The sequence below is a fragment of the Neovison vison genome, chromosome 3, assembly GCF_020171115.1.
Source record: "Neovison vison isolate M4711 chromosome 3, ASM_NN_V1, whole genome shotgun sequence".
Taxonomy (NCBI): domain Eukaryota; kingdom Metazoa; phylum Chordata; class Mammalia; order Carnivora; family Mustelidae; genus Neogale; species Neogale vison.
In genome coordinates, this window is record NC_058093.1 from 136,252,961 (window position 1) to 136,268,657 (window position 15,697).

At 43.0% G+C, this 15,697-nt stretch overlaps 1 protein-coding gene across 1 annotated transcript; it reads right to left on the minus strand.

Moving 5' to 3' along the window:
- Positions 1 to 331: 331 nt before the first annotated feature.
- Positions 332 to 15,144, minus strand: SERPINB2 (serpin family B member 2). Its single transcript, XM_044242843.1, has 8 exons — positions 15,047 to 15,144; positions 11,164 to 11,340; positions 8,110 to 8,223; positions 6,705 to 6,833; positions 6,061 to 6,178; positions 2,412 to 2,554; positions 1,652 to 1,816; positions 332 to 1,316 (listed from the first exon to the last, which is right to left on the minus strand). Exons 2-8 carry the CDS (start codon positions 11,329 to 11,331, stop codon positions 906 to 908), a joined length of 1,248 nt encoding a protein of 415 aa, XP_044098778.1. The 5' UTR covers positions 11,332 to 11,340; positions 15,047 to 15,144; the 3' UTR covers positions 332 to 905.
- Positions 15,145 to 15,697: the final 553 nt, after the last annotated feature.

Below are 15,697 nucleotides of genomic sequence, written 5' to 3' on the forward strand. Positions count from 1 at the left end.
CACTGCATATAGTGTTTATTCTTGATATCCTTGAGGTTTAACCGAGAGGATCCCCAAAGGACTTTGACTCAAGCTTTTCTGAATTCCTATGCCCTTTGCTGCTAGGAGACCACAGCTCTAAACCATTTTCCACACAACCCCATTCCAGTCCCAACACTGGGGCTCCCTGAAGAGGCAGTTATCCTTTTATCTCCTTTATTCTGTTTTTTCTCGGTCCCCACAAAATGAAGCACGATGCCTGATCCTTAGGAATCAAGGTATGACAAGTCTTACGAGCTAATGCAAGGACCACCTTGCATTATGACCCAATGGAATGACAACAAACAAATGGTTGTGTGGAAACGTGTTTATTTTTTTCATATACTTGCAGTATTACATAAGTCGTAGACACATCTATGTGATACATAATACTAGAAATATACATAACATATATTTTCCTGTTGTTCAGTTGTTCAATGCTTTCTTCTAGTTATTTATTATAAGAAGGCATGGGAAGGACAACCACTCATCCCTCATTATACAAATAAGTAAAAGCATTTTTGGATAGAAAAATTACTGATCGCCTGCTTCTGCAACTATCAGCTGCATAAAACTGACAGTGAACAATAATTAAAACCATTATATAAAATAATAAATAATATAGTAGAAGTTAACGTTATACAATTAACCAATAGTAAGGAAGACCTAAGTGGGGCATCGTCCCACTTAGGAAACCAAATGATTAATAGGCTTGCAATGTTATGGTGGACAGCTGTCTACTTATTGCTGTACTTATCATTAGTGTCTAGTAGGAGCTGTTCAGAAAAAAGCAGAAATGTGTAGGAAAATCTCTAAATTCTTGGCACTTAACGCAATTCGGAGGCTTACAGCTCATACTATGAAATCCTGTGTAGAAACAGAACTTTTCAATTTTCGGGTGAAACAAACCTGCCAAAAAAGAGGATGTTCTTGGTGACTTTGTGCATGATAAAGAAGAGGAAAGGGTGGTCTGCCACAAACTGTGGGCCTCCATGGCCAGTTCTTCCTGACACAATGGCCCCGGTGCCAGCAGTTGCTTCCGTGCCCTCTTCGTTCACGTCCACAGTAGCTTGATGGAACACTTGGGACAGAAACAGGTCATTGTTGTCAGACATTCCTGAGAAGTTGGCCCGGCTCTGGCTGAAGGCTTCCTCCATGCCCATGCTCTGGAGAATGGATCTGAGTTCATAGCGTTCTTCTAATTTGAACTGAGGGAGGTATACCTCCACATCATCTTCGGCCAGCTTGTCTTTGCTGGTCCAGTTAATGAATTTATCGTAGGTTATTTCATCTTCCAGCTACAAATCCAAACATTAAAGAAAAAAACCCTTAAGTGCTCAGAATAGAAGGCAAATAACTTACAAGTCTCATGTTAACAATCAATGACTTTAACTTTACCACATTGTGGGTGATAGAAAAATGTAATACACTGGTGAAATATTTGCAAGAAAGTAGCATGTATGACATATTTTCATGCTCTGAATGAAAGTTTGAGACATGAACATTTATAATCAACCAATTCACATGTTTCTGCGAGGATCTACACACCATTTTCTATACCTATAGACATGCTTCTCATGAAAGGTGTGTTTAGCTCCAGAGGTTTCAAACAATACAAGCTGGAATGGCTTACCAACTCCAAGCCAGTGGACACATCACTGATTTCGTCTGGAAGCAACAGGAACATGCTGATATCTCCAGCATATGGGAGTTCTAGAATTTGAGTCTTTAGGTCACCTATGTAGCCAATGTTCAGTTCTTTACGCAAGTACATCATCTGTACAGGTTTGCGCTGATTCTAAAATGATTAAAAAGTGAAATATGAAAGTTGATATTAAGAGTCACGAGATTTATAATTAGACATGAAGAAATCGATTCTGCTGTAGTGTCAAAGAAATATGTTCTTAAAAATCAACAAAATAAATTATTTATACCCTTACAGTTGCTCTTGTTAGCTTTATCATGATTACATCTATTATTAAGATGGACAACATTAATAATTATACTAAAATATTTGTTCAGCTCCTGCCATGGGCCAAAACTCTGTGCAATCTCACTGAATCCTAACAATAGCCAAGTTTTAATTGATTAAAAAATGGAATTCCCAGAAGATAAATAAGGTCATAGATGGTTACTAGTAGAACCTTAGTGGTAGAACCTACAACTGCATCCAGAATTAGGTAATTATAAAGCCCGTGGTCCTCACTGTTATGCATATGGTCTCTTAGAAAATTACTGAGTGACACTCAGTAGCTGGAAAGAGTCCAACTGTCCAATGTGCATAATTTATTACTAACAAGTCATACAGGAGCATGAGTGGTGTCTAACTTTTCTTTCTCTGTCTTGGCCAAGATCCTAAAATACATGCTGGGAAAATCCATCTTGTCTCATACCGCATTCACACGGAAAGGATAAAGCCCATTCAGTTTCTTCTCAAATGGAGTTTTCCACTTTCCTTTGAAGTAGACAGCATTCACCAGGACCATCTTGGTGTCCCCATCTACAGAACCTTCAGGTAACAAGTCTGGGATTTTGCCTACAGAAAACAACATATGTTTAGGGTTCATGACCAAGAGCTGTGTTGATGCTATGATTTGAATCTCTTGAGTCACCATCAAACTCAGCATCTACATTTGTCAGATTCTGCAGAGGTGATGATCTCAAGCTCAGGTTTTTCTCCCAATTTGTTTAAAGCATAAATAAATCAGACCATCTTTCTCAGAAGGTTTGCAAAGTCCAAGAGAAAATGAAGGAGTTATGCATTTAAAATTTAGAATGATGGGGTGCCTTGGTGGCTCAGTGGGTTAAAGCCTCTGCCTTCGGCTTAGGTTATGATCTCAGGGTCCTGGGATCGAGCCCCACATCGGGCTCTCTGCTCAGTGGGGAGCCTGCTTCCTCCTCTCTCTGACTGCCTCTCTGCCTACTTGTAATCTCTGTCTGTCAAATAAATAAATAAAATCTTTAAAATTTAGAATGACTATCAAACATGGAAAGATTTTCACCTCCTTTTATGTTGTTTTCTCAAAGTTTCTCAAAATTTAGCACTCCTTCTAGATCAGATCCAGACACTCTACGGGTCTGACCCATTGATTCATTCAAAAACTGTCTTGTTTTTGTTTGAAGTTGTGCTAGATCTATAGTAGGAGTTGGGCAGATAAAAGAGGGGAAAAAGGAAGAATTGCCCTGGAGGGGTTGAGAATATTAGAAGAGGCATTCAAAACCAGCAGTGAGACAATGCATCAGAAATCCAGCAACAGAATGCAAAGTACTGTGGCTGTGCAGAGAAGGGGGTACATGAATAAGCCAGGGAAGAAAGGGTCTCGGAAATTATAACACCCAACTGTGGTAGTTAAGAACAACAAGAACAACATGGCTTGAGAAACAGCCCACTTACACTTAATACCTGCCCTATAATTTTTCAACTGCTCAAACACATTATTTTACTTAATCCTGACAGCTATTCTATTGGGATATTACTAGTGTCATTTTACACAAAAAGATCCTCCACTAAGAAAGGTTAGCAACCTCCTCAAGGTCACAAACTGGGAAAGTGGTCAGGATTCTGTGTCCGCCTCTACCACCTCCCGATCCTACTGACAGACGCAGGACTCACATAAAGGTCAATGGAATCTGACCAGCTTCCCTTTATCCATTCAATATATCACCCAGGCAATGAAAACCCTTGGTTACTATTGAAAAATGCTACAGCTTTACTTAACTTTGTGATGTAAATGACAGAATTCATGTGATCATAATAAATAAAACAAACAGTTCCCTCAAATTATTACAAAATTTGGTGAAGCAGTCAGCCCAAAAGATGAGGCATTTTGACCACACAACTGCTTGAGTCATGGCTGCTGGAGACAGTGCTTAGGAAGAAAGTGAATTCGTGCTGTTCTCAGAAAAGCAGAACTCCTACATGTCTCTTGAATTCTGCAGTCGGTTTTTACTTTCACTTCTGCTAATCTTCCCTTTCCCTGACTCCTCTGTGTCAGTGGTTTGTCAATATTTTAGAACAGTAATTTCAAAATCCATTATAGAAATGAAGAACAAAGGGAGAACAACTATTTTGGGAGAAACAAAAATATTTTATAAGTTCTACAGAACTTTTGCTTTTTCCCAGTATGGGGGCCAAGAAACCAAGACTGCAAACTATTGCTTGCAACCATGTTTTAAACATAGGAGTTAAATGAACATTTACTTTTTACCTACCTTATAATGCAAACTTTTTAAACACCCAAATAAAGAATTCAGAATTAGACTAAGGATCAAAGACGAAGAACCCCCAGTTTCATCATTAACTAGTAGTGGAATCTTGAAAGAGTCAGTTAACCCCTCTCAGACGAAGAGTCCACCACCAGGAAGGGGCAAATTTGGGTAAATTATCTCCAAGTACCTTTCCAGTCCTAACAGGTCATAAATCTATGAAATACCCAGAACAAATCTAATAATTTCTATGTTTTTCTTCCTAGAAATCCATCTATATATTGCTAGTCAGCAGTTATTTTTTTGTGACCCATAATTCAACCTGGAGATTTGGGAGAATGAAGGATTTTCATTATCAGCCAAAGACTGTGCTAATTTTTGTGGAGACACAGAAGAGTGACATATTGGCCCTACCCTCAAATAATTATGGTCTGTGTGGGTCGGCAAAGCAAACAAAATAAAATCAGGTCAGCTACAGTTGAAGGCTGTATAAGGCGAACGTTAACAGGGCTCATGAAACTAACAAAAGAGCAAGGGGGTAGGGAAGAGGGGAGTGGCTGGGAGGTGCCTCTAGAAAGGCTAGGACTTGGGCTTGCCACTTAAATTCAACTCTGGCATTAAGGAATGCGTAAGAAGTAAAGTATGGAAGGCAGCAACCGAGAGCTCAGGCGCCAACAGTCATCAAGTATGGTCTGTTGGATAATTAAGAATTCGAAAGTCAAGGTGAAGAGTAAGATGTTCTGCAGAGGGCAGCTGGAGGGCAGCGACGCTGTTTCTGTGTGGGGACACGTGTATGCAGTCAGTCCCCTCTGCAGTCTCCTCCCCTCCCCGTACTCCACACTGGAGGCCAGCCAATCTCCACTCTTTGTCTCAGAGGGCCAAGCTCTCTCACCTCGGCATCTTGGCACATCTATACACTGTGTCTAGAATCCTCTCCCCATGCTCTTGGCCTGGCCAGCTGCAGCCCATCCTCCTAGTCACGACATAAGCACTTCTATTCCAGGAAGACCCCTCCAGTCATAACGTTGGAGGCAAGCGCCTTCCTCACACACTCCTATGCAGTGTCCTGCATGTCCCCATCAAAACACTTATGGTCACCTTACAGCCATCACCAACTGAACTGAACGCCACCGACTGAACTGAACTTACTGATTGTAAGTTCTAGGGTGGCGGGGTCTGAGTTCTGTTTCTTTTACAGAACGTGTACACTGCCTGCCACGTAATATGCGGTGGATTCAGTAACAATACAATAACAATGAATGGATGATTTCATCAAATGTGAGTCCTGGTAAAAAACAAAAGAGAAGCAGGAACCCATGAAAGAATTAGGAACATAAGCTCCAATAGTAGAAGTGATTCAGCAGGGCCCTAAAAAACCTCACAGCAGGTAGACTTGGAATGGTGAAGAACAGGTAAAATAATTTTCTGATCCCTCCTCCTTTGTTGCCAGTGGTCTCACACCAGTTACTCAGCAGAGGGTCATGCCTTTTTTCTTCCTTTTTGTCCCAGCAGACAGAGGGCACGATTATTTCATCACTGGTATTTCCTACATTGGAAGATGTGTCTGCCTGTTCTCATTTTCCATCCTGAGGTAATATCCAAAATCAGATTATTGAAGTACTGAACACATGTCCTCCTTTAGTAGACCTCAACTATTTTTTTTCACTTAATGCACCACTTGGCTAAATGAGAATTGGGCTATGTTAACCAAAATAATTAAGGTGAAGGGAATTTTAAGGGAGTTAGGGCTAGGCACAGAAGTGACTTTTTGAAAAAAAAAATAGATCAACGGTTTCTAACTGAAAAGAAGAACAGGAAATATGGCTTTGGTTTTACCTTTGGTCTGAGTCTTGACCCAAGAATTAATCTTTTTTCTGGTTTCTTCAGCACGTTCTAGGAAGTCGACCGCCTGGGGTTCTGTAGAGTAGTATTTCTTGGAGAGTTGCATATATTCCTTTAAAGCAAGAAACCAGCCAAAGGTGACCCAGAATATCACTGAATAAGACTTGATGTAATTGTAAATCATGGGCTTACTGTCAAAAGTTGCAGGGGGGGTGGTAAGGGGCTGAGGTAGGGGAAGGAGTGGAGGGTGGCCCTGGGGAGCTGGGAGGCTGAAAGAGGAAATGGTGTGGATTTTAAGTGCTCCATTGACCCCCTTGCCCATACTCATTTGCCCTCCTGAGCTGTGCATTATAGACACTGAGTCCAGGGGGAAGGCTGGGCATGTGGGGAGTGGTCCTGGAAATCACTGTTCCCCCAGCTGTGGCAGTCACTCTGCAACGTGGGGCCTTTGTATCCATTGGGGGGGGGGAGCACTTGACCTCGGGAGCATGCAAACAGCTGCCGTGACCCTGGGTGTTTGGAGCCTCATGGCGCTCATGTGGAATTCTGACTCTCTGTGGGCATCACAGACAGCAGCTTCAAAAGTGACCCCATTGCACACGGCGGGGCCTGACATTTCAGCTGCAGGTTCCACTTACTTCCTTGAACCTCGCCGACTGCTCTCCGAACAGCATATTGACGCTGTCCAGTAAATACTCCCCTGTGGACGCATTGATCGCCGAGCTGAGAGAGCTGAACGAGGAGTGGACTGCCGCTCCAGCTTGTGCCTGAAACAGAAAGGAGGGGTCTCTTTAGGTAACACAGGGTGGCTAAACGAGGTATTTCTTAAGCAAACGTGTTCTTTCAGTGCAACAATAAAATGCCTTATAATGGATACTTGGTATTTTCTGACACTTAGAGGAATCTCTGAAGAAATACTTCTGATACAGCGCGCTAAAACCCAGAAGGCAAAGTTTTACTCATTTCAAATTTTGCTGCACCTATAGATTACATTTCACCTTGAAGTAACCGATGTCCTAGAAGGAAGTTAGGCTTCTTTTATAATTTCCTAAATTCAAGGTCTCTAAGGGATTTTGTTATACTAAAACATTACCTAAGAGATGTTCTAGAAAAAGTTAATGTATGTCCGAAAGTACCCATTTTATAATTATAGGGGAGTCTGTACAGTGGGAAATCTGGGTTCTAGAAAGCCATGAAAATGTAGGTGGATTCTAATCCTCAACCCGGAGTCCATAAGTATGATGACAGACATAGGACTCAGTTACAGCCACAGCAGGTAAAGCAGGGGACAGAGCCCTGCAGATGGGCTGCCGGGTGTCCAGGAGACTGGCTGGATTTCCATCTTGACAGGGCCCTCTTCCCCTCCTCTAGCTCATAATTCCCTGGGCAACGGGGAGATGGAGCAGCATTGCAAGAAGGAAGTTATGGGCGATATCCCCTTACCAAACCCACAGCATATTAGGGGGGTTGCTTATCAATAGGAGTCCATCTGTGCCCAGTAAGTTAGCTAGAGATCTGGTGTTTAAGGAAATAGAGTATTGAGAAAAGATAGTAACTGAAATAGATGATGAATAGATCCGTACATACATACATGGACAGATGATAAACAGGTCGGGAGGTTGAGAGGGATATCCAAGTGTGGTCTCTCATGAAGTCATGGGGCCTGACCTACCCCATTGCTCAATTGCTTGTCACTCTTTACCTTCTTCCACCTGGAAACCTGCATCCATGCATGTATATTCTAGGAGCTGCTACCATGATTTCAGAATAAATTACACATGCCCACCTAATGGCAGAGTGATGTGATTAAATCCAAAAACAGTTTTTGACCTAAAAGCCCTGAAGTCTATATTCTACTCTGGCCCTGCTCCTATTTATCCATGTGCCCATAGGATATTTATTTAAGGGCTCTGAGTCTTGGGTTTCTTTCTATGAATGGGAGATGTTGTACTAAGTTCCTTCCCTGTCTACCACTGTGACTTTAAGACAGGAAGATTCTAGAAATAAAATGCAAAAGGAATTATGAACCAGTGAGTCAGATACCTGCAAAATGGCCTCAGGATAAGTGCCCCTCTGGATCTGTTGCATGAGTTCACAACCGGTGAGGTTCACTGGGGTCACTGGGGTCTTCTGAGCAACCTTGTCAAACTGAAACACCTACATTTGGAATTAGAGACAATGTATTTATGAGTATATTCTCCTGCTATATTATGTCACCTTGAAACCAGTGGTGCTCAGGTACCTCTTAGGAGGTCCTATCTACTTCCCTACCTTTGTGTCTCAGAAATAAGCACATGCTCTTTATATATAACATATAGGTGTCTGCAACTGAAATTTCTCTCATAAGATACAGCTTGAGTTATTTTACACCAATCCATATATATACTGGCCATTTTGACAACAATTTGTTCTTATGAGATGATTTGTAACCTTTTCACTAAAGTATCTAAATTACCATCCAAGCCATAAATGGACTTGATAACAAATGCCAGTATTTTGAAGAAAAAAATAAGGTTAATTCACGACCTTGGAGGTCTCTGTCTTTTCAAAGGCCTTACCTATTATCCATTTCTAATCTGTCAAAAACTACAAGCCCAAGTTAGTTTAGGCATAAATACACTTACTCACTATTAACAGGGATCCCATAAAATATTTGCACACCTTGTATTACACAGAGAAACCAGCATCCATGTGGGGGACAGGTGACTGGGGTCAGATGACATATGAATCTCTTTATATCGTAAATGGTAGATCCAGAAAACACAGTGAAGCTGGAGGGGGAAAGCTGGTCCTACGAAGCTGCCCCGGGCTCTTTCCCAGCACGACAGCTTTCCAGCCTGGCCTCTCGGGTCTCAGTACCCCCAGCCTGGCCCTGCACACAGGTCTTTCCCCCAATCTCCCACACTCCTTGGGTCCCATTGGGCCCGCATCGCATCCCTTGTGGGGCCTGTGGTGAGGAGGACTTCTCTGATGAGTGGATTGATGGTGGGGACTCTGCTGACAGAGGAAAGGCAAGCTTGTCCAGCCAGGTGGTGTTTCTGGGTTGGCAGGACAGGTGTTAGGGGCTACGGGATCTTTCTCCGCTCTTCCGATTATATGTCATAAGTCCCATCTAACTCTCTGAAAAGAGGTGGCCCTACTCTTGCTCCTACAGAAGGGAAGAGTATTTCCCCAAACAGCTTTTTTGGTTTTCGTCCTTTCTGAGGAAGCTGACACTTAAATCGGGAGTCTCCTGGCTAGCCCTAAAGCCTTCCTGAATCACAGCAAAAGCCCCACAGAAACGAGGGGTGGGAGGGGACCCTGGGCCACGCAGAGGCCATGGGGTAAATAGAGGCACTGCCCAGCCAGGCAGTGGAGCCCGAGGGGGGGCCTGGGGCTTCATTCTGAACATAAGAGCCTTCCACATCCTCCTTTCTTTCCACTGCCACCACGACCTTTACCAGGCGCACCAAGTCCCAGCCGTGGGACCCCTTCCCGGCCCCGCTTCCTGGTCTATCGAAGAACACGGTAATCACAGCCTCAGCTCGGAGCGGCGCGCAGCATGTGGGCAAACTCATGAAAGGCTCTCGGGCGCCTGGCTAAGGCCCTGAGGGTCACTAGCTGTTAACACCCATGCGGCTCCCAGACGCTCGGCGGTTGACTGCAGCCTTCACACCTGTCCTCCAGCGGGGCTGCTCTCCTGCTCTTTTTGTAGATGAGAAAGTGAGGCTCAGAGAGTTTCCATGCCTTCCTCCACACACCTAGCAGCGAGCGGCAGAGCCTCCACTCCACACAGCTGGGCCTGTCCCCAGAGCCCACCCTCCTTCCTCCAAGAAAGAGCCTCTCTTCTTCCTTTTAGCAGGGAATGAACCACATTTCCCTTCGAATTATAAAACCAGTATTGCAGCAGAGTTATAGAAAAACAATAGAACATCTTTGCCTAGACCCACATGCTTGAAGCACTTTCTGGATACAGAAAAGCTGTCTGTGCCCAGAGAGATGGATACGTTCAATCGCCTCCGGTGTCAAAATCTTTTTTTTTTTTTTTTTTTTTTTTTTAATTTTAACAACCTAGAGTACTTCATTTCTCATTTTCCCTCACAGTATATTGCTTCTGCTCCCTTTATGGTGAAAAAATTAAGACCCTGATGTTTTCTGAAGTTTGACATGCAGTTCAAGGTTTCCAGCCTCCTCCAAGGGGAAGAGAATAAAGGGGAAGGTGTGTTGCCAAATACCGCTGGTATCAGGGTTGAGCAACTGAGTTTTGTTGTAAGCCTAGATGTTTAAACTGCCACATTCACCGGCTGGGATGCCTTTTACTTCCCTGCCTCGTGCAGTGAGATTGGCTAACACTCCCTGTGAACAGCCTCGAACCAGGCCCACGGTAAATGGGTCACTGTGCACCAGCAAAGGACAGCCGTAGTCTCAGGCACGGTTCTCGTGGGAAACCTGAAAGTGGCCGGGGGCATTTTGGTGTGACTGAGAGCCCAGCATATGCTTGTGAGAAAGCAGGGCCTGTACCTCAAGCACTCAATGTCAACATTTGTGGCTCTGCAAGTCTGAAAGACTCTTAATTATATGATGACCTTATCCGGCTCACTGACCTCAGACATAACAGGAGCAGGTTGAATTCATCCCACGGGAGTCCTGTGGCATGTGGTGGATTTCCAAGGCCCAAGGCTCAGTGAAGGAGTCCCCTGACTGAACTGTCCCTTCACCAAGCACCGAAGCCAGCGGACTTACCAGAAAGGCCTCACAATGTTCACGCACACCCTGTCCACCCTGATTTTGAAAACTGGCCATCAGGCCAGACGCCGTTTTGTTGATGTGACCTCACGGGTTGATAACGTGGCCGAGGCCCTCTGAAGTCACACTGTTCTCCTTGTATCTCCAGCAGTGTGCTGACCAGAGCTTTTCAGGACACTCTCCGTTATCTACAGTTGAAAGCTTTCATGGTTTAGCTGCTTTGGAGATTCGAATCTTGGGAGCTTGTGTGGTGATGGCACGTGACAACTGACCTCGGTAAAGTCAAGCTGCTACCTGAAGCATACAATCGCAATTCTACAATTCCATTCAGGAGAGACCCAGTCCTATTTTGGAGCTCTAACAGACACTCACCTTGGCCATCTGGTCTGCAGTGTTGCCTCTGGCACCCAGGTAGACCATGGCCATGGTAGATGAGATGCTCCACGGAGAGAAGAAGAGATTTGGGGTGGCACTAGTATTTGCCAGATGCTTGAAAAAATTGAGGGCAAAGATTGTGTTGGCCACATAAAGGTCTTCCATTGTTTCAATCTGCAAGGAAAGTGAGGAAGAAAGAAACAGGTCTGAAAGGTGACTCAACATTTTGGGTGCTATTGGCCGAGTAGTACATGGTGTACCCTGCACAGGAAAGGGGTTCCCTCTCTGCTCTTCCTTCATGGCACAGCATGAACTAGAGCCCAGATGTCGTCATGGTCATGTGATATGAGCAACCTCACAGGGCTCCAGGCTTCATGCGATGTTCTGTTGTTACCAACTTAAAATCCTTAATAATTTTGAACAAAGGCTCTGCATTTTCCTTTTACACTGGATCCTGCAAATTATGTAGTTGATCTGGAGATGCAGGGAACAGTTACATGATGAGTAGGGACGCTTCATATAATAATCATAATAAGAGCAATGACAATGAATAGCAGTTATTAGATTTTTACTATACAACAGATGCCATTCTAAACATTCTACCAACCAAGTTTTTCATACTAAAACCTTATCAGAAAAGCATTGCTATTTGCATTTTACGAAGGAAGAAACAACAGCACAGAGAATCAGGAAAGTGACCAGTGTCACCCAACTATAAAGGGCAGGACCAGGCGTCGGAGCCAGGTGGGGGGCCTTCAGGGTCACAGTTCCAACCTCAAGGCTCCATCCGCAAATATCCAGCACACACGGGCAAATACATGCAGAGTCAAACACGTATTCCTGTTGGCCCCAGCTGAGATCACCAGTCTTCCCTCAGACTTTCTGTTTCTAGAAGTGGTTTGGATTCATCAGTTGAGGTCGGGGTTTTTACCCATTTCCTACCTCCTGTACGCCCCGCCCCTCCACACCTACATCCACAACCTGCAATAAAACAGCTTCCCACGCTAAGGAGTTCAGTATGGGGGGTGCTGGAATGGTCGCCTGCTTTTCCTGCACCCCCGCCCGCCCCCAGCAGGCGAATCCACTGCAGGCAACACTGCATGCAATGAACATGAAACAGACACACACACACCCTATCACCACCTGAAGATAAAGGACAGACACACCTTCTGTGACCCATGTGAAGCGGAAAGCATAGACACACCCGAGGTGTGTACGGTATCTGTTGGTACTGGCCAGTGATCATTTTTCTGGCTCTGTGTTATGCTTTCACAGTGGCTTAAAACACACCCTATAATTACCAAAATATATAAATATATCAAATGACGCTGACACTCATCCCACAGGAACCTTTGTGACAGTGGCTTCCCAGAGCTGAGGAGGGGCTGAGGGAGGCTCCAAGGTGAGGGACGTCCCCATCTGTAGGCTTGGCTCACTCAGCAGGCTTCCCAGCAAGGGCCAGGACTCACTTCCCTCCCCAATCCCGGGGTTGTCTTAGGGGAACACTTGGCTCATGAACACTCTTCTTGAAGAAAATCATTGCAATCTGAATCAAAATGTGTCATTTGAAATACCACCCAAGTGTATTTTATCGAGACAAAATTATAAATTAAGCAAAATTTGTCCTTGAAACCATTTCTTCTCATTCAGTCCTCGCAGGATCTGAAGAGGGTACATACTGTTATCTTCAATTTTTAGGTTGCCTCCTGATGCTCAGAGAGCTTAAGTGACTTGCAGAAGGTCACAGAGCTTCTGTGCAATGGTGCAGGGATTTAAGCCTAGGTCTGCTTCAGGAACCCACTCGGTCCACACTACCTCACAGGGCCTCTCTTTGTTGGTGGTGAACTTCACTATTATGTGTAAGAGTTTAGGCAAGTTACTAGCTTGAGAAATGCTAGAAAGAGGAAATAAAAATAGGAAGGTAGCAAGTCTGTAATGCTCCTAGAAGGCGTATTAAGTAGGAAAAACAAACAAACAAATCCCACTATTTTTTTTTCTTGCTTCATCACTGAGATTGGATTAACTGGGTGACTCAGACATTTGTTTCCTCTTCCCTCTACTGATTTAAAATGGTCTTGAAACTAATTAGTCTTACTGGGCAGATCATTTTTGTGAACTGCCTCATAACATTTTGGAAACAAACTGATAATTAATATCATAAATAAAATATATCTCTATCCTCATGTGAAGAAAATAAATAAGGGCTCAGAGCCAGAAAAGTAACCGCAGGCTTCTCCCAGACGGAATTCGTTATCCTATCCTGCGTAGTCAGTCCCTCTGACACTAACAAAAGCTAAGTGTTAAACTATCAGAGAGGCTTTTGATAGATTTCTGGTGGCTTTATAAAGGAAAAAAGTACATAAGGACAGAATTAAATTCTCCCAGGTGCATTTACTTCTTTTAAAAATAGTCTAGTCTTTATTCCTTGAATAAGGAGCAATTAACAGCATTTAACATAAAAAAAAAAACCTCACGTCTATATTGCAGTTACCAAATTCCTTCAGCAGCATTTTTGTTTGTTTGTTTAATTTGTGTCAATACCTTCCCAGGAAACCCTAGTAATTTCTTGATACAAAAATACGGAGATGTCCATCGCACGGCTAGTTAGCTTCAGAGCCCAGACAATCTCAGCCTTCTGGTGCTTTTCACATGAGGTCTGAGAAGTTTGCAGTCTTGGAAATCTATGAAGGCACACATATGCCATTTTTCCTCTCAGGCAACTCCACACCTTACCTTTAGGTGGGACTCTGCCTGAGACAATGCACAACTGAAGTCACAGAATGAAACAGGTGACACCTGTTGTGTGTTTCTTATCATTAAAATTTTAAAAAATTGTTTAACTTCTGAATATCATCCCACTAATTAAGGTTTAATATCATCACAGGGAAGAATAAGTGGGGAGTACACGTGGGGCTGGGCTGCATGATATCTGTGTCACTTCCTGTCCCACAAGTTGACAAATGTGCCCTAAAGATGGGCACACATCATCAAGCTGGGAGATGTCCTGAGGCGCCACTAAGGGCCTCTTCTCATTGATGCTGGATGCTAGATTTGAGTTTGCTGTGGCATTTAAAACAATCTGTTCTATGACAACATAGTGCAAATGTTTAGAAATTGACCACAAAAGGCAATGAAGACAAAGAGAAAATAGTACCTTCAAGGAAACGTCCCATCCAAACTTAGTACCTTCTCCCCCCCAACAAAATTAAAAGCAGTTCCTGTTATTTGATGACTTTCATAATGAATGAGTGTCTGTTTATGGGTATTAAATGATTTATTGAACTATTACTTCAGTCAATCCAACAACCGTTTGGAAAATTTTTCTCTTCCACCAAATTGACCAATTATTGAACTCAATTCAATAAGTACAAGGGGGGATTGAACAGACCCAACTCAGACTGCTGCTGAATTTTTGTAATTTCTGGTAGTTTTAGATAAAGACTGTTATCTTTCTTATTTTTATTATATTTATATACAATTTATAGATTACTTTCATTGCTTAAATTACTATCTTTTAACTGATCTACCATTTCCATCCAATTCTGTGTCAAAACCCTAGTTAGTAAAGAATATACATATTCTAGCCTGTTCAGTAAAATCCCCGTCTCAACTTGACTGGGCACTGTAGTTCAGCTAATGTTACACACACATCTGCAGGCTTCTGAGATTCAAAATTAAGTCTTACTACAAATTTAATTCAAATCTCGACCCAAAATATTTTCACTTAAAAGAAACCTAAACAAGAAAACACCATGACATTTTTACTCATTTTCTAAAGACACCCCACGCATTAATTTTCATTATTAGTAATACCGGTAAGAAGGAAGAGGGAGAAAAATGAAAACCTGTTTCCACGGCCATGGAATTCACTGAAACATACCTGGTTATTCCCGGAGGCACTGCTGACAAGAAAACGTCCTCAGAGAGCTGTCATAGTGCACACACAGAGTGGACTGGTTTTATACAGCTCTGCCCCTCCCACAGAGCATTTTTTTTTCCTCACTCTCTTTCTAATCTGTATCCTTTGAGTGATTCAACATTTTACTCAGAAAGACATCACTATTATAAAAATGCTTGTTTGCTAAGGCTCCGTTTAAGAAATTTGTTCGGAGGATGACATCATTCAGAAACTTAAGAATTTGGCAATACCTACACATGCCTGTTAAAATTAGTTGAAGTTTGTCAGCCTGTTTCAAGCATCCCCCTCTGTACCTGCGCCCCAGGAAAGTGCCAAATTCTACAATTACCCTTTTACCATTGCACAGGGATGGCTCGTGGATCCTTTGCAATATTTAAAGACAATAGAATCCTTTCTTTCTGAGTCTAGATAGCCCCCAAGTGACCCTTTGGACATGGAAAGGAAAAGAGAAACACTATTTTTCTTTCTTGGAGATTCTCTATTTTAAACTGTCTTAAATTTCTCAAAGTGGAATCTTCTAAATAATTCTGGGTTCCACCCAAATCTCCTGTCAGCAGCCACACCCAAATAACTTTTTATTTGCCCAGTGTTTCCAACACAGATCTTATCTTT